Source organism: Schistocerca piceifrons, chromosome 1 (genome assembly GCF_021461385.2).
Source record: "Schistocerca piceifrons isolate TAMUIC-IGC-003096 chromosome 1, iqSchPice1.1, whole genome shotgun sequence".
Classification (NCBI taxonomy): Eukaryota; Metazoa; Arthropoda; class Insecta; order Orthoptera; family Acrididae; genus Schistocerca; species Schistocerca piceifrons.
The window spans coordinates 876,086,354-876,111,785 of NC_060138.1; the positions used below are offsets into that span (position 1 = coordinate 876,086,354).

General features: G+C 39.4%; 2 protein-coding genes across 4 annotated transcripts in view; one reads left to right on the forward strand and one right to left on the reverse strand.

The window, feature by feature from the left end:
* Positions 1–6,587, reverse strand: part of LOC124716368 (probable aminoacyl tRNA synthase complex-interacting multifunctional protein 2) — a 35,260-nt gene extending 28,673 nt beyond the window's left edge. The window contains exons 1-2 of one of the 3 annotated variants that reach the window (XM_047243170.1): positions 6,538–6,587; positions 5,546–5,710 (exon numbers count right to left, since the gene is read on the reverse strand). In XM_047243170.1, the coding sequence (XP_047099126.1) occupies positions 5,546–5,710; positions 6,538–6,555 (183 nt within the window). In that variant the 5' untranslated portion in view covers positions 6,556–6,587. Of the gene's footprint in view, positions 1–5,545; positions 5,711–6,252 lie in introns of all 3 variants that reach the window. The other 2 variants (XM_047243169.1, XM_047243168.1) reach the window with 2 other exon arrangements.
* Positions 6,588–8,498: 1,911 nt separating this feature from the next.
* LOC124716404 (nucleosome-remodeling factor subunit NURF301) overlaps positions 8,499–25,432 on the forward strand; it is a 274,017-nt gene continuing 257,083 nt past the window's right edge. The window contains exon 1 of the mRNA XM_047243171.1: positions 8,499–9,527. Coding sequence (XP_047099127.1) covers positions 8,516–9,527 — 1,012 coding nt within the window. The 5' untranslated portion in view covers positions 8,499–8,515. The remainder of the gene's footprint in view (positions 9,528–25,432) is intronic.

Consider the following 25,432-nt stretch of genomic DNA (forward strand, 5'->3'; position numbering starts at 1 on the left):
GATGGCATATACTCAATAACGGATTACCTTAGGGCTCTGTCCTTCCTCCAGTGTTATTCAACCTCTACACACCTGACCTGGCGAAAATTTCAATATGCAGATGACCTGGCAATTTCATATCAGAGTGAAGACCTCTCTGAATGTTCAAAAACACCTAAGGAAAAGCCTTACTAAACTTTATGAGTATTTTGAGACATGGCGACTGAGACCAAATGTGTCTAAAACTGAGGTAAGCCTGTTCCACCTCTCTAATCGCCTTTCATCAGCAAAGATCAGTCCACAGTTCGGCCTGAAATACCTGGGAGTCACTCTGGACAGAACTTTAACATACAAAAAACACTTTTCCAACTTGGCCAAGAAGATACAAACACGAGTGAACCTTGTGAGAAAGCTGGCAGGTTGTACATGGGGAGCAACCACATCAGTCCTCTGAGGAGCATACCTTGCACTGGTATACACTGCAGCAGACTACTGTGCACCAGTTTGGCTCCGATGCACCCACGTAGCGAAAGTAGATGTCCAACTGAACTCAGTTATGAGAGCAATTAGTGGTACAGTCTGGTCTACACCTACTTGCTGGCTACCAGTGCTTTCAAACATCTGTCCATCAGACCTCCGTCGAAAGGCTGCTCTTTACTACCTCTGTCAGCAAGTTTCTGGAAACAACTCGATCCCTCTTCATAACAATTTGCTATCACTGCCTCAAATCTAGAAGACCAGCATATGAAATGGGAGTCCAAATGCTATACACAGGATTCAACCAGGACGCAGAGTGGAAACGTGAGTGGCAAGCTACAAGAACCCGAAACCATGAACTTGTAGGCAATCTAACAGTTCCAGTTCCAGGCTTCCACCAACCATGGGAGATGTGGGTGCAGTTAAACAGATATCGGACCGAAGAGGGTAGGTGCAAATACAATATACACAAGTGGGGCTTTTAAAGTGACAGTGTGTGAGACAGCGGTGACACCCAAACAATGAGTCACATTGTGAATGACTGTCCAGACACTTCCCTGGTGGCATTGAGAAGCTTCATCAAGCATCCCACGAGGCACTCTGCTGGATCGAGTCCATCAACATCCGAGTGTAGTCTGAGCCATTTTAACCCTTTTAGTGCCAAATACGATCTGATCGTGATCCAGATTTTCGGCGAAAAATGCCAGTAACGATCTGATCGTGATGCCTTTCTCATTCACTAGGAAATACTAACAACTTTGCCTTCAAGTGCGGAAAAAATGAATGAGAAAGGCATCACGATCAGATCGTTACTGGCATTTTTCGCCGAAAATCTGGATCACGATCAGATCGTATTTGGCACTAAAAGGGTTAAAACGTGTGTACTATATATAATTTCACATGTTCATTTTTATATATATTTCTTTGTTTTACTAAATGTGTATTACTGTAACTGATGCTTACGATAATAATAATAATAATAATAATAATAATAATAATAATAATAATAATAATAATAATAATAATAATAATAATGTGTACTACTGTGTTTTGGCTTCGTGTCTATGTTGGCTACAAAAATGTGTTCACTATCGTGTTCATAATAGCTTATCTGAATTCTTATTTTTTTAACTTTATTATTAAACCTACTCCTGCATTACCCCTATTTGAATTTGTGTTTATAGCCCTGTATTCAACTGATCACAAGTCCTGTTCCTCCTGCCACCGAACTTCACTACTTCCCACTATATCTAACATTAAACCGTCCATTTCACTTTTTAAATTTTCTAACCTACCTGCCTGATCAAAGGATCTGATGTTCCATGCTCCGATCCGTAGAATGCCGGTTTTGTTTCTCAACTTTTGTTTCTCCTGACATCATCATCTTCCTTCATTGAACATTCTGACCCATCTTCTAACCACTGAATCACTCATAGCATTTTCTCCGTAAACCTCGCAGATTTGCCGATGAATTTAGCTTTGGTTCAACTTTCTTTGCATTTAGAAAACGAATCACAGATCTGATTTCACATGTGGCGGCATTTTCAATTATGCCTGACATTATAAAGAAGCACTACAAAGTACACGTCGGCAGCAGCCATCTGAAAACGGCATACATGTCTTCTCACTGAGTCAGAGTAACTGCTGTGCATGCTCGGAACTGCAATCATAGCGTTGCTGCGGATAGAAATAGAAATGGAACTTACTTTGTGGACGACCCACATGTATGTGGCATGGTTACCATTTGGCGATCTGTTTGGAAGTTCCTCCCGAGTTCTAGTTATGTAGAAATGCAACAATTTTACAAACAAACCTCTCACACATTTAATAACAAAGAACACTTTATTAACCACAAGACGTGGTCCACTACTATCACCGTTTACTCTTGTATTGATAAATTAGACAGCACCCCAGTTGCCAAATAATCCTTATATGGCTAAAGTGTAGCAGGTTCCTCGAAGTTGCCTGCCAATGACTGTTCCACAGCAATGGTCATCCATATTACTGACACACAGAATACCTTGAGTTGGCAAAGGTACTCACCATTTAGAACATTCCAGTGAGAACACTCACACAGCTGAAACAACTAGAGCAAAACCTACTCCACAATCAGGCCACATGATGTAGACCAGCCATGTGCCATCCTTGCCATGTGGCCTTCTATGGTGCAGTATAGAGTGGCATGGATTCAGCACGCAACTCTCAGAACAAAGTCTACAATACAAAAAAAACAAAACTTGCTGATCTCTGAGCAAAAACCTAACTTGACCGAAATAGTTCGAACAAACTCCACAATGCCCCCCCCCCCTCGGCCCACATAAACACGTAAAAAAAACCATCATAAATTTGAAAACAACATGAATGGCCAGCATAGACTTCTCAAACCAGGAATCCATCCAAACAGATCACCAAATGGTAACCATGCCACATACATGTGGGTCGTCCACAAAGTAAGTTCCGTTTCTATTTCTATCCACGGCAGCGCTACGATTGCAGTTCCGAGCATGCACAGCAGTTACTCTGACTCAATGAGAAGACATGTACACCATTTTCAGATAGCTGCTGCCGACGTGTACTTTGTAGTGCTTCTTTATAATGTCAGGCGTAATTGAAAATGCCGCCACGTGTGAAATCAGATCTGTGATTCGTTTTCTAAACGCAAAGAAAGTTAAACCAAAGGAAATTCATCGGCAAATCTGTGAGGTTTATGGACAAAATGCTATGAGTGATTCAATGGTTAGAAGATGGGTGAGACTGTTCAATGAAGTACGTGATCAAGTGCACGGCGAAGAACAAAGTGGACGTGCGTTTGTGGTTACAGATGAACTGGTTCACACAATTGAAGAGAAGATTAAGCACAACTTTAAGTTTACACTTAGTGCCCTTGCTATGGAAGTTCCGCAAATATCACAATCACTAATTCATGTAATTGTTACTGAAAAACTGAAATTTCGAAAACATTTCTCATGTTGGATACCCAAAATTCTTACTGAACAACACAAAAAACAACGGATGGGCAGTGCACTTCAGTTTTTGACACACTACAATGAAGAAGGCGATAGTTTTCTTTCTCGGATAGTCACGAGGGATGAAACCTGGATATCGTATGACACCCCTGAAACAAAATGGCAATCAACGGAATGGAGGCATACTTCATCCCCAATGAAGGTTAAGCGTAAACAAATCTTGAAACCTTGAAAAGTCATGTGCACCATTTTCTTTGGACAGAAAAGGCATTTTGCTGACTGATTTCTGACAAAGAGGCCAAACAATCAATGGACATGGTTACTGCCAGACCATTAAGAAATTGTGCTGCGCAATACAGAACAAGCGCCGAGAATTACTGTCAAAAGGTGTTGTATTTTTCCACGATAATGCCCGACCTCACACGGCGAATGCGAGCAAACAGCTCTTAAGGGAACTTCACTGGGACACGTTTGATCATCCTCAGTACAGCCCGGACCTCGCTCCTAGCGACTTTCATCTCTTCTTACACCTAAAATCTGGCCTTGGTGGTCATCACTTCAATGATGATGACAAACTGAAAGAACATGTTACCATATGGTTGAATACATAGGCGGCAAACTTCTATGAAGAAAGTATACAAAAACTTGGGCCACGCTATGACAAGTGCTTACAAAATTTTGAAAGATATATAGAAAAGTTGTTTAACAGTTGTAGATTTTTGTACAATAAACATTTTTTCTGTATCTGTACATGTTTGTTTCATACAACCAAACAGAACTTACTTTAAGGACATATCTCGTATTTATCCCTTAACCAAGAGGCAGAAACTTTGGATAACTTCGTAAATTCTGCCAAACACAGCACTTGATGTACACCACCAGTAGACTATACAACTTGGATGAACTTTATCATTCAGCTATATTGCCACTCACTGTGGCATGCAACAACTTAATAGTGACTTTCCTTATCATATCCGTTATTAATAACAAATGCAAAGCAAAAGTTAAATCTCCAATCATTAACAATTCAATGCCTAAAACAAATCTGTAGCCAATAACCACAGACACTACAATAACTCTCTGACAACACTCCAAATACATAATTTCAACAAGAAGCAGACAAGTAATATACAACGCCTGACAACCAACACTGCATCAGTCCATTCACTCACTAACGAAACTCAAATCCAACTTACAAACATCAACATTCAACACTAATGAGACCGCTGCATGCTAATAACACCCTTGCTTCAAAAGCAATTGTTTTCACATACACCACGCATCTACGAGATTACGTAACACGACAGAAGTTATGTCAAAGTCAAAGCTGATGGCTGGAACACTTCGGTTGATCTGATTAATGCCGATTTATTAGTCTGTCAAACACAAAAATGTTTCTAGAGTCTCTCATATTTTTAAGCACAATGGCAAAACAGGGAAACAAATGTAACATGATGGTCAGAGCTTACTCTACTAGATAAACAAATGGTACAACAAATATTATCAAATTCAAAAAGTGGCTATTTGCAAACACAGCTCCATACACCACCAATTTAAATGACTCTTGCAGGTCATCATCCACAATGGATATATTGTATAAATTTGTCAAAATTGTCTCTAGCTTTTTTTATTAAGTTTAATATATTTCCTACAAGTAGCCTGTAAACTGTAAGTACTAAGAGCCCACACAATTCTTGGTGCAGTGCTGCTGCAGAGAAATCAAAGAGCCATTCAAGATAATATTTATTATTCTGAAAGATGCGGGCCTATATTCCATGTTTTGTACACTCCCACTTTGCTGACCATGAATCTGCATTATCTGACAGAGGAATAATAAATTCCTATACAGCCTAAAACCAAGTAATTCAATAATCTATAGCTGAAGCCATTCCTTTGTAATGTAAGTTATAAAGTCTGCTTTGCTGCACTCAATCTAATTTTTTCTATAAGGTAGAATGTGCATGTAAATACCACAGTAAATGAGTGTGCCACACAGAACGTGTCCTATCAATATGCATAGTATATGTATGTAGACATTACACAATTAACACACATATTACATCAGATTTTAACAAATAATTTCCGTTTTGTCAACAGTAACTGGAATAGCAAATGAAATATACCTGCAAGCCAGCTTCAAAAGTATGATGCTGAGTTTCATTGATTGGTTTTGGAACAGATTGTCTGAGCTCTTTTCTCAATGCTGTCATCTGCTCTTTAAGTTGATTCAGTTGTTTGAGGATTGCTTCTTGCCGGTTTTCCAGAGCAGCAACCTCAGGTAATGGACACTGCAAAAAATTAATACTTAAACTCTGTCACATTAAATAAGAAACACAATTAATTCCTTATACAAATAACAATGAAGAATACTTTTAGAAATTGCGTGCTTTTTTTTTTTTACACGCCAGTGCCGCCCAAAACCATAAAATATTCTGGGGAGCATCCATATTTATCGTTCATCTGATATCAAAATTTTTTAAATATATTTGTGTCATATGCTTTGAGACGTATAGATGCACCACAAAAACAACACAAATGACCTTAATACAAAATTGGGCAGACATATTTGATCTTGATTAGTCGTCGCTAACTTCGCTGCACATGACGATTCGCGTAACATTAATGGTAAGTATTGCCAAGCGCAAGCGTCACACTAAGCGTAATACGGTCAGGCTAAGCAATAGCAGCGTATACATAACTGGTGGCTGAATATCCTAATGATAGGCATATAATGTAGCTACAAATACTTATCTCAATTATGTGTTAGCATCCGTGCAATGAAACGTATGTGTGCATTTGAAATGTAGGAGTTAACAGAAATTAAATAAACCTTTAGTAACTTTTTAACCTGTTCCGAAATGCTTGTCGGTTTTGGACAGGTTGGCGAGGCATCTTCACGATTTGCGTGGAACGTTTCTTGAATATTTTTCATTTTATACATGCATTGCGGAAGTTCGATTTCATCAGTAAAACATAATACAGGTTTCATTCTGTACATCGTGTGTGGCCCATTCATTTATGCGGTTTTATCGAGCTTATTTCCGATCTTTGAGACAAAACACACTCAAAGCTGTTAACTTGCTGTTTTATAAATGCAAGCCTAAGTCGCACTCACATCAGATGACTCAAACATTGTCCTTGCCTACCGTCTAAAAGCCTACTGCAAAGATCCTACTGAATTACATTTTCAGTCACCGTGAATTCCAACAATAAACACACGAACCTATTGTTTAGTTCACCGTCTCTCGCTTACTAAGAGTTGTTTTTTACATTCTGAACATGTGATTGGCAGGAATGTAATCACAACTGTCTGTTGAGGGTGTTCCTCGTGGGCATGATTCGTTTTACACTATAGATTGTAAACATATAGTATCTACATACATCAGGCATGTCTCAACTTAATGCATCGTTAGTTTCGTACACAATCTGCAATCTCCTATTGCTTCGTATGATGATTGGTGATTTCCATATCGTTGTGTTAACGATGGATGGCCACTCTAGAACACTTGTTACTACAGTAGCGGATTCATTCTGCCTGTAGTCACGTAAGGGACAGAAAACCAAAACTTTTTTTTTTCATAATTGCACATTATTACTTGGCAGTTCCAAATAACGGGGCTACATTAATATCCAATCCAGAGCGCCCTAATGGAAATATTTTCTGAGGGGAGTACCTTTGTTATACGAATCCGTAGAAATTACTTATTATTTTTCTGTATTAAGCTGAGAAATCCTGCATATAGTAAAGATGATCCTTGGAGGAATAAATTACTGTACTTTACAGTACTATTAGGAATTATCATACAGTAAGTTTTTTTTTATCGCCACAGGGCGATACGTCCATTGTTTCTAGACACATTTATCGAATAAAATACACCTTATAAATTTTCATGATAATCTCCTTCATTTATGAAAATATTATTTTGATGGACTTATTCGTCAGACGTTCGCCTGTCAGGTATCTATAGGCTATTTATGATAAGTCAAAAGAATTCGGTCATCTACTGACCATAGCGGAATTACGTCGGCAGTTACAGTGACTACAGCTGATGGCTATCACTTCTATAATTGCGCTTTTTGAAATTGGAATAAAGTTGTTCCCCTCAATTTTATCGAAACTCAGTGCAATTGCCTTTGTCGATTCTGAACTTACATGTCTTGTTCCATTATTGAGAGATAAAATTTATACGTAAACACATTTTCAAACTATTTCGGACGGCTACTGAAATAAGCAAACGAATGAGAGGAAAAAAGGCCTCGTTAGCAAGCTGTATTTTGCTGTTCTCGTTTCCTTGCAATGAAGAGTTTTGCGATTTTGTTTCATATTTTGATTTGCGAATGGCATTTCTTCCTTAAGTAACACCCTGTTAGTCTAGTGACGATGACATTATGCTTGTAAACAAGAAACTACATGAAATAAGAATTAGGCTTTTGCTTTGATTGGTCGAATATCTACAACTCGGTTACAGACTTGTCATCTGTGCTGTATTGTGCCATCTATGGCGATGCCTTAGAAAATATTTACATTAGGGCGCTCTGGATTGGATACTGATGTAGTTTTGAGACGTCACGAGTTGTTTCAATTATTTTGCTGTGTTATTGTTAAGCTATTCCCTCGTGTTGTTGTTTGCACAGTTTCGGAAATGTTTAGTTTTTAATCCTCGAAGTAGGCGATAGAAGGCATAGTTTACGACCTAGAGCTGGTTACTCAGTACTATGTTAATATGGCGGCACAACTTTCGACCAATCACAAGAGACGTTTCAAACTGTATTGAGTTTTCGTATTACTCCGTAGTTCTTGGTTAATCGGCTCAGATTGGCATAATTGTGCCAATTCTCTTGGACATATGGGTTTTAAAAGTCCATAAATCTTCAAAAATTAGTGTAACTAGTGCATTAAATGCCAAATGTCGTAGATATAGGCGGTTTATATGTGTGGTCACGTGACGGTGGTGGAAAAATGGCGCAAAGATCAGAGTGCAAACATGGTCTCCGTTTCTATGAAGTTGTGTCATTCGTATTTGTATACAATACAGTGTTTTCATAAACCACGTGTTAAATAGTCTTTGGTGATTGACGGTGGATGCCCCAAGATGTCAACAAGAGGCACCAAACGGCGGGGGAGGCCCCCCAAATCCGTGGTTATGGAAAGACCAAAAAAGTTTCAATATCATTTATTAAAGAAACCAAAATACCTTTTGAACCGCGAAAGTAAAGGGTCCGAAACACCCAATTCACAAACTAGTACACCAACAGCTTCGAGAGCATCGTCGCCGGTAGGAAGTGAAAGCAGCAGAAGAAGTTCAAGGAGTAGAGGAAGATGTAAGAGTAGAAGAGGAATCGGAGGATATCATAGACGAGGCTACAATCCAGACGCTGTAGAGGAGAAAGACTCCGAATACCACTATGGTTCAGACTTCGGTGACGAGTCGAGTGGAAAAAGTGAATTTGATGATGACATACTTAGGAGTGACAGTGAAATGGATGAAAGTTTCGGTGGTGATGCGTCCAGTGACAGTGATTTTTCTCTCTCTAGTTATAGTACTGTCAGTGGAACTCCGAAAAAGTATTTACATAGACTTCCAAGCCCAGAACCACTGTGGCTTCAGAATCGGGAAATTCCTCCCCTTCATTTGCCGAAATCATCTGAAGATTTATTAGTTCCGAAAGAACTGGTGATGAAAACGTTGTGTATATACGAAGTTCTTCGTCATTTTAGAGCATTAGTACGTTTGTCTCCCTTTAGGTTTGAGGACTTTTGTGCCGCATTAATGTGTGAGGATCAGAGTACTTTACTTGCTGAAATTCATATAATGCTTTTAAAAGCATTGCTTAGAGAAGAAGATTCTCAGCAGACGCATTTTGGTCCTCTTGACCACAAGGACAGTGTAAATGTAGTGTTATTTTTTGTGGATCCAATGACGTGGCCAGAAGTTTTACGCTCATATGTTGAAAGTGACAAAGATTTTGATTCAAATGTGCTGAACATATTGAACAACTCTGAATATCCTTTCACATCTGTGGAAAACAGATTGAAAGTGCTGCAGTTTATGACAGACCAGTTCCTGATCACTAATCCAGTCAGAGAAGATTTGTTAAATGAAGGTAACAAACTCTTACTTTTTGTGTTCGATTGTTCTTAAGCTGTTACTGTACCTTAATTAAAAGAAATGATGGTCTTGCCTTGGAAAATATATTTTATGCAATTTGTAACGTTCAGGATTAGCCCTATATATTATAACTTTGAATGGGCAGAGGGAGAGGGAAATAAAACTGCTGACTTCTGATAGATTAGTAAAAATTACGAACCACATCTTACATATTACAGCATTCAAATTTTTCATGAAAAGATTCTGACAAATTACAATTTTTTCTAGTTGCTTTAATGCAAATGTGGAAAGAGTATTATTTGTCTAGTGACTGAACTCTTAATATATCGGAATGTGCCTATTATGGACAATGGAAACAGAAGGAAGTTTGTAGTGATAACTATGATTTTATTGATTTGTTTTCTTTCTCTTTATGTTTTTTTTAAGAAAGGCCTAGATGCCCTTCAGTGTTCCTTACACTTTTCGTAGAAATAGACCTACAATACATTTATACATTTATAACGAATGCTTGAAATAGTGTAAAATGGTTTGTCTTATTTTCGTTACTCATAACTGAAAATTTATACATTACCTGCGTTTTGCATCTTTTTTGAGAATGTGCTAAAGGTTTTTCAGTGTTGTGTTTGCTATTCTTGTTATTGTCTTTGTAGCTGTCATCATTTGAAAAAGAATTTTTAGAGAAAAATACTCACAGCCATGTTGTTCAATGTAAATTGAATATCGTAAACACCTTCTCATGTGTGATTGCTTATGTATCGTTACGGCACTAACATGTGCTATATTGCTTTCATCTTGGAACAGGGAGTTATTAATTGCGTATTTAACTACCCAGGAGAACGTTAGCCCCCTCCATAGAGTAGACAGGTTAGATTCAATTGCAAAAGGGAAATGGATAGTTTGGCATTAGATACAGTGTGATTGGAAATTTGTGAAATGCTGTGGCAGGAAGAACAGGACTTGTGCTCAGATCAGCAGCTTTGAGAGATGAAACAGAGAAGGCAGCTGAGGATCACATAGATAAAAGATAACAGTGGATAGTAGAAACCCCTCGGTAACATAGAGGATATTGGATATGATAGACAAAAGAAGAAAATTTAAAAATGCAGCAAATGAAACAGGCAAAATGGAAAAATTACATTGACAACGTGCAAAATGACTAAGCATGAATGGTTAGAGGACAAACAGCAAACCTGTAAAAGCATTTCTAGGTAGGGGAAATATAATGCTGTGTGTTAGGGAATTAGAGACCTTTGGAGAAAAGACAAGTAGCTGTTTGAATATCAGGAACTCGGATGGCAGTAAAGAAGTGAAAGGTGGATGAAATATATACTGTGTCTGTACAAAGTAACCAAACTTGGGAACCAAATAAAGATAGAGAAGAGCAACTAAGTGAAGATGAGATGGAACATATAATACAGCGAGAAAAATTGGACAGAACGTGGAAAGACCTAAGATGAACCAATTCCTCTAAAATAGTGTGCAAATATGTGAGACAGCCGAAATACTCTCAGACTTTAAAAAGAATGTAATAATTCCAATCACAAAGAAGGCAGCTGCTGACAGGTGTGAATACTAGTTAACCACCAGTTTAATACATCATTATTGCAAAATATTGACGTGAATTATTTAGAGAAGAATGGAAAAAAATTGGTAGAAGCCAAGCTCTGTGAAAGTCTCTTTGGGTCCCAGAGAAATGTAGGAACACAAGGGGCATACTAAACCTTAAACTTATCCTAGAGGATGAGGTGAAGAAAGGCAATAATCTATGTTTGTAGATTTAGAGAAAGCTTTGCACATTGTTGGCTGGACTACACTCTTTGAAATTTTGAAGGTAGCAAGGATGAACTACAGGGAACTAGAGGTTATTTACAGCTTATATAGAAACCAGAGTGCAGTTGTATGAATCAAAGGACATGAAAGGGAAGCCATTGTTGAGAAGTCAGTGAGACACCTTTGTAGCCTCTCCCCGATGTTGTTCAGTCTGTACTTTGAGCAAGTTGTGAAGAAACCCACTGAGAAATTTGGAAAGAAAATTAAAAGTCGAGTAAAAGAAATAAAAATTTTGCTGTTTGCTTATGACATTGTAATTCTGTCAGAGACAGCAATGGACTTGAAAGTGTAGTTGAATTGAATGGACAGTGTCTTGAAAGGAGGATATAATATGAAAACCAACAAAAGAAAAACAAGGGTAATAGAATGTAGTTGATTTAAATCAGGCACAGGGAGCTAAGACTAGGAAATGAGGCACTAAAAAGTAGTAGATGAGTTTTTGTTATTTGGGCAGCAAAATTACTGATGATGGCCACAGTGGGGAGGATGTAAAATGCAGACTATCAATAGCAAGAAAAAACATTTCTGGAATAGAGGAACATGGTAACATTTAATATCAATTTAATTGTTAGTAATTTTTTTCCTGTGATATTTGTGTGTGTCTCTGTAGCCTTCTCAATACTCTGCAAGCCACATGAATGTGTGTGGCGGTACCACAAACTGATTGCACTCCCCCCTAAGTTCCTGTTCCATTTGTGAATGGTTATGATCAACTTTGTAAGTAAACCTCTGTGTTAACTCGGATTTCTCAGATTTTCTCATTATGATCATTTCACGAGACTTATCTGGGAGGAAGTAATATTTTGTCCCCCCTCTTCTCTGAACATATGCTTTTGGAATTTCAGTGGTAAATACTCTGTGAAGCACAACATGTCTCTCGTGGTTTCTGTCATTGGAGTGTATTGAACATCCGTTAATACTGTCGTGCTGACTAAGGGTGCCAGAGTGATGAGCAGTAATACTCGAGAACTGGTCAAACAAATGTTTTGAGAGTCACTCTGTTCATGGATGAGTTACATATCCTTAACATTCTTATGAATCTGTCTGGCATCTGCTTTTCTTACTATTTGTCTTATGTGGTCATTCCAGTCAAGGTCACTCTGGATGCTTACTCCTAGATATTTCATGATTGATGCTGTCTCTAGCAATTTCTCACCAGTTGTGTAACTTTACGGGTCGACAGAAGCGTCTGATCCCATGCGTCGGCTTTGACCTGTGACGTAAGGGTGTTGTTGTGTGTGACATCATGACGGCCCGGAGTTTGGTTTGTGAATGTGGCGTGTTTGTAGGTAGATGTCGTTGTATTGTGGTTTGTTGTGCTCTCTGGTGGTGTGTTCAGGGTTTTCGTTTGTGTGGTGTAATGGGTTCAGTTTGCTTTTGCTCATTTTCCAGAATTGTTCGAGTGTCGGCTGTGTTTGTAGTGGAATTCGATTCAGTGAGTTAACGATTTTGTGTGAAGGTTAATTTAGTGTTGTTCGCTGTACATTGTGTGGTAATTTTAGTAAAATTAATCGGTTGTTGTTTTTGTTCAGGAATGGATATGGCGGATAAAATTAACAGTGCGCAGGTCAAGGGAAGTGTTCGATCCCAATTTGTGGCTGTGTATGTTGATATTGGTATCGGGAGATGGTTTTGAGCCATATAGGCCAAGGGAAGTGTTTGATCGTAATTTGTGGGATCGGGAGCTGCTGTTGAGCTATATAGGCCAAGGGAAGTGTCCGATTCCAGATGATATTGTGTTTAGTGGTATTTGGGGAGTTTTGTGATGTCGGTTTTTTCGTCATTTTGTGTGGTTTTGTTTGGGGGTGGGTGTCTAATTTTGTTTATATTTAGTTTGCCTCCACCCAAAAACACCCCGTTTCCCGCGCTTGTCCCGTTAGTGTCATTAGGCTTTTTGTGGTAAGTGTGTGTGTTTGTTTTTCGATGTCTTTTCGTCCTCATAATGTGTACGTACCAACTTTATATGCGCCATATTGGAATCGTGGTTTATGGCCGTTTCCGCCATATTTGTGACGTCATGGGTCACAGCAGACGGCCCGGATCGGACACTTCCGTATTTCCAATTTTACAATAATGGATTTCTTCTCTTTTGTTATGTTACATTAATTTATGTCAGGATCAGCTGCCAGTCCCTGCACCATTTGCCAATCATCTGCAATAGCTTTTAGAAATAGCTACAACCTTCTGGGGTTTTTGCCTTCTTATAGACAACCACATTCTCTGCAAACATCTTATGGATCTTCTGACATTTTGTACAGGTTGTTTATGCGTATTGTAAACAGTAATGTTCCTACCATAATTTCGTAGAGTATTCCTGAAATTACCTTTATACCTGTCAACTTTGTTCCATTAAGAGCCATGTTTTGAGTTCTACTTGCAAGGAAGCCTTCAATCCAGACACAAATGTGGTCCAATACTCGGTAAATTGTCTCCCCCCCCCCCCCCCCCCCCCCCAAGCAGCACTGTTGAATGGTGTCAAATGCTATCCTGAAGTCAAGGAGCATGGCATTAACCTGAGTGTCGATGTCTATAACACTGTAGGTGTCATGGAGGAACAAGAGCGAGCTGAGTTTTACAAGATCTCTGTTTGCCTTGTATGGAAGTGAAATGTGGATGATAAGCAGTTCTGATAAGAAGAAAGTAGAAGCCCTTTAAATGCTGTGTAGAAGAATTGCAGGAAATTGTAGTCATAGACAGAGTGACTAATGAGGAGGTACTTAAATCCATTTGGGGGGAGGGTGGGGGGAAGAATTTTTGTCTAATGCTGAACTTGATGAAAAGAAGGACAAGACACACCCTGAGGCCTTAAGGAATTGTCTTTTTGCTAATAGAAGGAAGTATGGTGGTAAAAATAGCAGGAGACGAAGGCTGGAATACTGTAAGCTGGTTCAAATTGATGTAGGTTGCTGCAGTTATGCAGAAATGAAGACACTTGCACTGAATAGCCTAACATGAAGCATTGTGTCACATGTCTTCACACTGAAGACAATGACAACAGCCTTTTCTGTAGTTGTTACATGCATGTCCGTATTGGAAAGCTGTTAATTGATTAACATTGTTTACTGTAAGGGAAGTGTTATTTGATATACATTCAAGAGACAGTGAAATTACTTGTCAATTATCAATGCATCTAGCTCCAATATTTATGGCTATCTGCCATTTACCAAACATATTGTCATCAATTTGTTCTTTAATTATACACTGAGGTAACAAAAGCCATGGGATAGTGATAATGCACATACACAGATGGCAGTGGTATGCATACACAAGGTGTAAAATGGCAGTGCATTGGCAGAGCTGTCATTTGTACTCGAGCAATTCATGTGAAAAGTTGTCCAACGTGCTTATGGCCGTGGGAGGGAATCAACAGACTTTGAATGCAGAAATGGTAGTTGGAGCTAGATGCACGAGACATTCCATTTTGGATATCGTTAGGGAATCCAATATTCTGAGATCTACAATACCAAGAGTGTGTCTAGAATATCACATTTCAGGAATTACCTCTCACCATGGACAACACAGTGGCTGACAATCATCACTGAATGGCTGACAGCAGCGGTGTTTGCATAGAGTTGACAGTGCTAACAGACAAGCAACACTATATGAAATAACCACTAAAATCAATGTGAGATGTACGTCAAATATATCCATTTAGACAGTGTATATAAAAACAAAGATGAGGTGACTTACCGAACGAAAGCGCTGGCAGGTCGATAGACACACAAACAAACACAAACATACACACAAAATTCAAGCTTTCGCAACACACTGTTGCCTCATCAGGAAAGAGGGAAGGAGAGGGGAAGACGAAAGGAAGTGGGTTTTAAGGGAGAGGGTAAGGAGTCATTCCAATCCCGGGAGCGGAAAGACTTACCTTTGGGGGAAAAAAGGACAGGTATACACTCGCACATATCCATCCACACATACAGACACAAGCGTCTGCTTGTGTCTGTATGTGTGGATGGATATGTGCGTGTGTGCGAGTGTATACCTGTCCTTTTTTCCCCCAAAGGTAAGTCTTTCCGCTCCCGGGATTGGAATGACTCCTTACCCTCTCCCTTAAAACCCACTTCCTTTCGTCTTCCCCTCTCCTTCCCTCTTTCCTGATGAGGCAACAGTGTGTTGCGAAAGCTTGAATTTTGTGTGTATGTTTGTGTTTGTTTGTGTGTCTATCGACCTGCCAGCGCTTTCGTTCGGTAAGTCACCTCATCTTTGTTTTTATATATAATTTTTTCCCACGTGGAATGTTTCCTTCTATTATATTGATATCATTTAGACAGTGTGTTGGAATTTGGAGTTAGTGGGCTATGGCAGCACACAGCCGATGCGACGTTATCTGCAGCATTTCTCCTGGGCTTGTGACCATATTGGTTGGAACCTAGATGACTGGAAAACCGTGGCCTGGTCAGATGATTTTCGATTTCATTGGTGAGAGCTGTTGGTAGAGTGCAAGTGTGGTGCAGACCCCATGGACCCAAGTTGTCAACAAGACACTGTGCAAGCTGCTGATGGCTCCATAATGGTTTGCTGCTGGTGGCTTCATAATGGTGTGGGCTGTGTTCACATGGAATGGAACTGATTATTGACTGGAAATGATTATGTTCGTCTACTTGGGAGACCATTTACAGCCATTCATGGACTTCATGTTCCCAAACAACAGTGGCATTTTTATGGATGACAGTGTGCCATGTCACTGGGCTGCTGCAACTATTCGCCATTGGTTTGAAGACCATTCTGGACAATTCGAGAAAATGATTTGGCCAACCAGATCACCCAGCATGAATCCCATCAAACATTTATGAGCTGTAATTGAGAGGTCAGTTCGTGCACAAAATCTTGGCTGGCAGTACTCTCACTATTATGGGTGGCTATAGATGCAGAATTAGGGGTTCCTATAGAGTCAGCATGGCTCAATATTTCTCCAGAGGACTTCCGATGATGGTCTTGAGTCCTTACCACATCAAGTTACTGCATTATGCTGGAGAAAAGGAGGTCTAATGTATAATAGGAAGTATCCTATGACTTTTGCCGCCGCAGTGTATGTCTTAAGATATATACTAGTATAGAACTAAGGTAGTTCAGTCTTTTGGATTAGATCCTTTGAGATCTAAAGGATTTCTGTTCTACTATATCCAAAATGTAGTGTTGCTTTTGTAATGCACTTAGATGTATGCATGATATGGTCTTATTTGGGGGTCATTATTTATGATGTTACCAAATGCTGCAGTATTTTTTGTTACTGTAAATAAACTGAGACAGGACTAATCAATATCCTTGATAGGTGATCAATCAGTAAACTGCAACTACATGGCTTTCTGGCCATGACAGACATTATGAGTATTTATTCTGTCTCTTGTAGTTCAAGCCACCAGGGACTTCTTACACAGCAAGATTTTGAGAATTTATTTTATGGTTTACTTATTAATCTAGTCCTAAATGTGTTCTACATCATCCCTCATTTGAGTATAAAAATATGGATCTGCATATCTTCTTCAGTGTAGTTTCAGTTCTATAGAACTCGGGCTTTTAATGACAGATTGTCTCTGGACTGTCTATTAATTCATTATTATATGGCTTTATTTGCCATTTATGCCCTGCATTGGGACAGAACTGGTTCATGTAGCAGATACTAGAAAGAAAAATTGATAACATGTACCAATAATAGTGCCCACATTTTTTCTTTAGTCCTTTTTTTTCTGGTCATCAGTTCATCATTATCAGAAGATTGCAGGAGGGTAATGCATTTCATCTAAATACTACTATCTTTCTTGATTGCAGTTTTCTTTTTATGAGTCAGAGTGTTATTAAGGAGTATTAAGCACAAATTAAAAGTCTCATTTATCCTGTAGGCCTACGTATCATATAAAGTTGGGGGTAGATATCACTCTCTCTGCATTGCTTCGCATGTCACAGCAATCTTTGTATGGGGCTTGCTCTGTGTGTTCTTTCAAAAGAGTTTCATTTTACATTCATTCACTGTCCATTCAAGAACAGTTTATGAATGATTAACAATTGCTACTCATTTGTGTTTATTGGTACAAGAGGACTTAGATGAAGAGAGATCAGAGATATGATACCGTGGGAAGAATTTGACAGAACACAGAAAGAACTAAGTCGAAACAAGGCCCTGGGAGTAAATGGAGTAAATGGCATTCCTTCAGAACTACTGATAACCTTGGGAGAGCCAGCCACGACAAAATTCTTCCTTATGATGTACAAGATGTGTGAGACAGGCGAAATACTCTCAGACTTCAAGAAAAATATAGGAACACTTGTTCCAAAGAAAGCAGGTGCTGACAGGTGTGAATATTACCAAACTGTCAGTTTGTTTTTTGTAAATCATGGTTGCAAAATACTAACATGAGTTTTTTACAGAAGAATGGGAAAAGAGGTAGAAGCTGACCTTGGGGAAGATCAGTTTGGATTCTGGAGAAATGTAAAAACGTGTGAGGCAATACTGACCCTATGATTTATCTTAGAACATATGTTAAAGGAAAGGCAAACCATTTTACAGCATTCTTAAACTTAAGACAAAGCTTTTGTCAGTGTGAGTGGAACACCCTATTTCAAATTCTGAAGGTAGCAGGGGTTAAGGGATTCAGAGGCTATTGACAACTTGTAAAGAAACTGGACTGCATTTATAAGAGTTGAAAGGGAAGCAGTAGTTGAGAAGGGAGTAAGACAGGGTTGTAGCCTATTCCTGATATTTTCAATCTGCACATTGAGCAAGCAGTAAAGGAAACCAAAGAACATTTTTTAATAGAAATTAAAGTTCAGGGAGAAGAAATAAAAACTTCGAGGTTTCCCGATGACATTCTAATTCTGTCAGAGACAGCAAAGGGCATGGGAGAGCAGCTGAATGAATTGTACAGTGTATTGAAAGGAGGATATAAGGTGAGTAGCAACAAAAACAAAACAAATATAATGGAGTGTTGTCAGATTAAATCTAATGATGCTGAGGGACTTAGATTAGGAAGCAAGACACTTTAAGTAGTAGATGAGTTTTGTTATTTGGGTAACAAAATAACTGATGTTGATCGAAGTAGAGAGGATATAAAATGTAGACTGGCAATGGCAAGAAAAGCGTTTCTGAAGAAGAGAAATTGTTTAATATCAAATATAGATTAAGTGTTAGGAAGTCGTTACTGAAAGTATTTGTATGGAGTGTGGCCATGTTTGGAAATCAAACATGGATGATACATGGTTTAGGTAAGAAGAGAATAGAAGCTTTTGAAATGTGATGCTACAGAAGAATGCTGAAGATAAGATCGGTAAGTCATGTAACTAATGAGGATGTACTGAACAGAATAGGAGAGAAAAGAAATTTGTGGTGCAACCTGCCTAGAAGAAGAAGAAGTGATCGGATGATAAGACACTTTCTGAGACATAATGGTGTTACCAATTTAGTAGTGGAGGGCAGTGTAAGAGAGGTGGGGGGAGGGAGGTAAAAATTGTTGAGGGAGACCAAGAGAGGGCTACAGTAAGCAGATTCAGAAGGATGTGGGTTGCAGTAGTTGTTTGGAGGTGACAAGGCTTGCACAGGATAGAATAGCATGGAGAAACGCACCAAACCAGTTTTCGGACGAAGACCACAACAACAACTGGTGTATTAAAATTGTTCATGTTAATCAAGTTATGTAGTTCATTGGTTAAGGCACTGGACTTCAACTTTATGTGAGTGGTTTCATATACCTGTTCAGCCATCTGAATTTAGGTTGCCCATGGTTTTTCTAAATCAATTAAGGCTAATTGTGAGTTTGGGCTTATTCTTTTGACTAGGACACTTTTTTCTCCTCTTCCTTGTCTTATCTGAGCTTGTGCTGTGTTTGTAATGACCATATCGTAAAAAAAATATGCTGAACCTTAATCTTCCTTCATTCCACCTTGAAAATACTGCATATGGCTGGAGTCTGTCCAAAATCTGTGTCATGGCCATTAACATGAATAGACTCTGCTGTGGTTCTTTTGGAAATGGGGAATTATTAGGTGATATTGTCTGCTTGTCTGTGGTAGGCCCTTAGTTGGTGAAGTTCCCAGTAGTTAGGGAAAGAAATGTTCCCAAAGAAGCTTGGTGGTGGTGGTGGTGGCGGTGGCGGTGGTGGTGGTGGTGGTTGTTGTTGTTGTTGTTGTTGTCGTCATCGTCGTCGTCGTCATGGCGGCGGCAGCGGCAACATCTTCCTCGCTAATCTGTTCACTACAGAAAATCTGTAAGTGCAGCCACATGTGTAATGGGAAAAGTAAGAATAATTCTATTTCCTCTGTGTTGTGCAGTAGAGCATGCTGTGTCTCCAATCATAAATGGGACAGTGTGGTCCATATGGACTGTTCATTTTGTCAGCATCCATTGAAGGGGCGTGTTAAACTTAGACCATTCATGCTTTCTCACTTCGCTGCTAGAATGGTTGTCAGTATCTGAAGTTGTCCACTGAATTAGTACACAGGACAGTGACAGCATTCATACATTTTGTCATGAGAAAGAAAACACTGAAGATGTGTCTCGTAGTGGTTGCCTGTGGTTGAAAACATCAGCTGATGACCGTTACTTATTCACTAGGCCTCTTTGATACCCCAAAGTGAATGCAACAGAACGGTGCATGGCCTTGGAGGCAACTGGAAGGGCTGTGTTTATCTAGACAGTGCACAGCCTTCTCCACATGAACACTGTAGCCTCTGGGCATTCACGAAGAATAATTCAAACTCACCCAGCTGTAGTGTGCATACGAGGTAAAGAAGATGAGCAAGGGAACACGTGGAATGGATCATTGGTGTCACATTCTTGTCACCAATAATTGTAGGATTTGTCTGATGCCTGATGATTGCCGTAGGAATCCGTTGAGGAGGTGCAGTTCCATTGTATGCCTCAGGCAGACATTCCCATAGTCAGTCATAGTCAGTCAGTCCCGTTTTGCACTATTACCAGGTGTATACTTCAGACATCACTCATCTCGTTATATGGTAATTTGAGAGCCATGCATTGCTGGGGCAGGATTCTCCAACATATTGTCCAGCACTACTGCTAACATTTCGCCACTCAGTTTGTCTTTCAAGATGAGTACACCGCACCCACTTTGTGAATACCTTCCTCCAGATGGCAGAAATCAACTGAATGGAATGGCGAGCAGTGTCTGCTAACATAAACCAAATTTAGCATACTTGGAACCAGTTGAAGCTTTCAGTGTTTTGTCACATTAACCATGCTGACACACTGGATGATCTCAGGAGAGCTCACCACGCAGTGTCTGCCACCAGCAGCTGAGTGATCAGCGCGACAGAATGTCAATCCTAAGGGCCCGGGTTCGATTCCTGGCTGGGTCGATCTGGCTGGGTCGAGACTGGGTGTTGTGTTGTCCTAATAATCATAATTTCATCCCCATCGACGCGCAAGTTGTCGAAGTGGCGTCAAATCAAAAGACTTGCACCCGGCAAATGGTCTACCCGACGGGAGGCCCTAGTCACATGACATTTACATTATTTACCACCCAGTGACATGGCAAATTGGTTAGCATGCTGAACTCTCATCCAGTAGGACGGTGATTCAGAATTCCCATACAGCCATCTAGATTTAGATTTTCCACGATTTCCTTAAATCACTCCAGGCAAATACTGGGGTGGTTCTGTTGAAAAGAGTTTGCCGATTTCTTTCTCCCTCTAGTAATCCAACCTCAATAATGATGGGATGCTAAAAAATCATCTTTCTCCCTTCCTTTTTTTTCAAGAGAGACACCATAGAAAAGTGGGACAAACTTGAGCAACAATTACGCAACCAACTTATCGACAACATGCGAAGGAGGATCCAAGCACATTGCAGTGCGTGGTGTGGAGCATCATCACTATCAGTTTTATCCCGTAGCTGAATCTGATTTCCAGATGTGCACTTTTCAACCGATCGCCATCTTCCTGATCATTTTGCTTTTTCCCCTGTTGGAGATCATTTTGAGAGTGAGGGGGTGGGGTCAGAAGGCTTAGTCTTTCATTTCCTACTTCCCTTGAATTGGAGTGCACTCGCATGTGCAGATATGCTTGAGATATAGATCTTCCATTGAATGGTTCTCTTGCCCCCCTCCCTCACCCATTTACAGTGACTTCCAAGATGCAAGTAAAATATCTAGTATGGTGTCCTATCTATCTAGTATCTAGTATCTATCTAGTATCTAGTATACCCTCAGACTTCAAGAAGAATATAATAATTCCAATCCCAAAGAAAGCAGGTGTTGACAGATGTGAAAATTACCGAACTATCAGTTTAATAAGTCACAGCTGCAAAATACTAACACGAATTCTTTACAGACGAATGGAAAACCTAGTAGAAGCCAACCTCGGGGAAGATCAGTTTGGATTCCGTAGAAACACTGGAACACGTGAGGCAATATTGACTTTCGACTTATCTTAGAAGAAAGATTAAGGAAAGGCAAACGTACATTTCTAGCATTTGTAGACTTAGAGAAAGCTTTTGACAATGTTGACTGGAATACTCTCTTTCAAATTCTAAAGGTGGCAGGGGTAAAATACAGGGAGCGAAAGGCTATTTACAATTTGTACAGAAACCAGATGGCAGTTATAAGAGTTGAGGGACATGAAAGGGAAGCAGTGGTTGGGAAGGGAGTAAGACAGGGTTGTAGCCTCTCCCCGATGTTGTTCAATCTGTATATTGAGCAAGCAGTAAAGGAAACAAAAGAAAAATTCGGAGTAGGTATTAAAATTCATGGAGAAGAAATAAAAACTTTGAGGTTCGCCGATGACATTGTAATTCTGTCAGAGACAGCAAAGGACTTGGAAGTGCAGTTGAATGGAATGGACAGTGTCTTGAAAGGAGGATATAAGATGAACATCAACAAAAGCAAAACAAGGATAATGGAATGTAGTCTAATTAAGTCGGGTGATGCTGAGGGAATTAGATTAGGAAATGAGACACTTAAAGTAGTAAAGGAGTTTTGCTGTTTGGGGAGCAAAATAACTGATGATGGTCGAAGTAGAGAGGATATAAAATGTAGACTGGCAGTGGCAAAGAAAGCGTTTCTGAAGAAGAGAAATTTGTTAACATCGAGTATAGATTTAAGTGTCAGGAAGTCATTTCTGAAAGTATTTGTATGGAGTGTAGCCATGTATGGAAGTGAAACATGGACGATAAATAGTTTGGACAAGAAGAGAATAGAAGCTTTCGAAATGTGGTGCTACAGAAGAATGCTGAAGATTAGATGGGTAGATCACATAACTAATGAGGAAGTATTGAACAGGATTGGGGAGAAGAGAAGTTTGTGGCACAACTTGACCAGAGGACGGGATCGGTTGGTAGGACATGTTCTGATGCATCAAGGGATCACCAATTTAGTATTGGAGGGCAGCGTGGAGGGTAAAAATCGTAGAGGGAGACCAAGAGATGAATACACTAAGCAGATTCAGAAGGATGTAGGTTGCAGTAGGTACTGGGAGATGAAAAAGCTTGCACAGGATAGAGTAGCATGGAGAGCTGCATCAAACCAGTCTCAGGACTGAAGACCACAACAACAACAATGGTGTCCTGCTAGTTACTTCTATGATCTCTGGGAAGAATAAAGCTGGAACATGTAACCACCTTCTCTGTTGAAACTGAATTTATGTTTAGAATTCCATGGTCTCTTAGACGTTCCTTCTATAAATATTAGATTGCTAATCAACCACTTGTACTGTTAAAAGTTTATATTTTTGCTATAGTAGTCTTTTGCAACAGAGTTCCCTCATTTGTTGTAGAAATGTGGGTTATTTTTGGTCTTTACTTTTATAGTCCTTCCTGTTTCACCTACCACTTTACTACAGTTGGATGTCATCTCTTTAGTAGGTCAAAGAAAGTAAAATTTTATGGAACCTGAAAAATATATCCCATATTGTCAGAGTATAGTTTTTGGATGCGATCACAGGTGGTAAGATGGCGAAGTAACAAATGTTGAGCAGCAGTGATTTCCTTTCAATCACAGGACAATTAATATTAATTTCCAACACAATTGCAGCCTCGAATGTAGCTGTTAGACATTGTAATCAAAACATACTTTGTAGCAATAATATCGTTCTCGGGATCAAATAAACATACAGTACATTTGTTAACACAGTGTGTGGACAGCCCATAGTAATCTTTAGTGGTGGCCATTCTGGCATTTTGTATTTTACAGCATGTTAACGCTGTTTGTTTCCCTCATGGCAGATAAGCCTATCACCTTCTAGCCTAAGGTAAACTGCAAGCTATTTACCCATTAATCAAGATTTTATGTTCACAATCGTTGGCTTTGTCAACTCAGTCAGATCACCACCTTGCAACCTTACCTAGACCTCGGTCTACCATACCGATCATGCTGTCATTGTAACTATATTTCACGTACTGTGTGCAACACTGGTGATTATCTAACATCACCAGTGACAGTAGTAGGTATACAGAGCTGGTGTTTGGTATCAGCCTGGGGAAATTATAACATTGCAACACTGTCAGCACATTTCCAAGAGTGAAGAAAGGGGAGGCTCTGCAAGAGCAGTCTAATTGATGGGCACTACATCTTACAGCATTCCCTGCTTAAAATTGTTGGTCCATTACAGATGCAAGATATGTTCAAGAACAGATATTTAGTCTTTGTTGCCTTCAAAACATTCTCTTCTTCTATTCACACTCATCCAGTGATGCTCTTGCAGTTTTGGGATAGTGTCATTTGGAACCTTCTTCAGTGCCTACGATGTCTTTCTATTAATATCATCAGTGGTGTCGAAACAACATTCTTGCAGCTCTCTGAGTTTAATTTCGCGAACAAGAAAGTATAACGCAGAGAAAGTTCAAAGAGTTGTGTAGTACGGGGCGGACACCTGATTTTTGGGACAAAACGCACAAAGTGACAAAATTGAGTTGAGAGACAGTGTCGTAATGAAGGAAACATAGTTGTCTTACTACAGCTAGGGTATCTCCTTGTAAATGTTCACAAGCAGCCTTTTCATAATGCTTGGATAGTGTTGACAGTTGATCATGTATATTGGGACAAAGATTTTAGATTGATTCAGTGTAGTTACTTGAGAGTCATGTCAGATACAGTGCTCACACAAACACATCACTATGACACTTTGTTGTTACATAAATGTAAATGATTGGCTGTTTTTAATGTGCCTGAGATATTACCACATAGAATTTAGTATTGAATACTATGCAAGAGAGCTGGATGCTCATTAAGAACTATCAACATAAATTGAAAGCACATATACCAATGTCTAATTAAAACATTCCGTTAAGCCTTGTGCCTGCGGGTAGTATGCTGTTGTCATCCTATGCGTGATGTTTGCATTGTGAATTATTTCTTTCACCGGTCTTGCCTGAAATTTTTCAACAATTGGAAATAACTACATGTGGTGGTTCATGCTTCAAAATTTTATCTTCTACAAAAAATCTGGCAATTTCTAGACCTGTGGCATGAGTTACAGCCTTTGCAACAGTGTAGTAAGAGTGATAAGCAGAGCACACTACTATCCATTTTTTCCTTTTGTTGACACGAGAAACCTCCCCAAAATGTCAATTCCAGTGTGGTAGAGAGTAGCAACTGTAGGAAGAATTGTTACCTATTGTCGTGGTGGTAACTGAGGTATATACTTTTGTAATTGGCATTTTCTGCAGTGTCTGTCAGGTTGCTAGAGACCTGGTGAGTGATACTTGCTTCTTATTCTCTCAGGTAACTTGATGTCAGAAAATCGTGAAAATACTTCTGTATGGCTGGTTGTAGATGAGTTGGGATGATTAATAATTATTTGCATCCCATTTGGTAGTCATTGAGTAATTCTTCCCAGATTTGGAAACCACTCTGGAGATGTAGCAATCTGTCTTTGCAGAACCTTTCTGGGTTTGCACTAGAACTGCAACTATCCTCTAACCATTAGTGTCAGTGTGTAGTTTTATCTTAGCAATCTCATTATAAAGTACTTGGATGGTAGTGCCTTCTTAAGGATACAAAAAGGTGTGCCGTCTCCCTAGTGAAGTTTTGTTGTAATTGGCCTTACCTTGCAACTGATATTCTTTATTAAGTTTCCCAGCAGGCATACATTCCAAGAGTGCCCTTCACATCACATGCC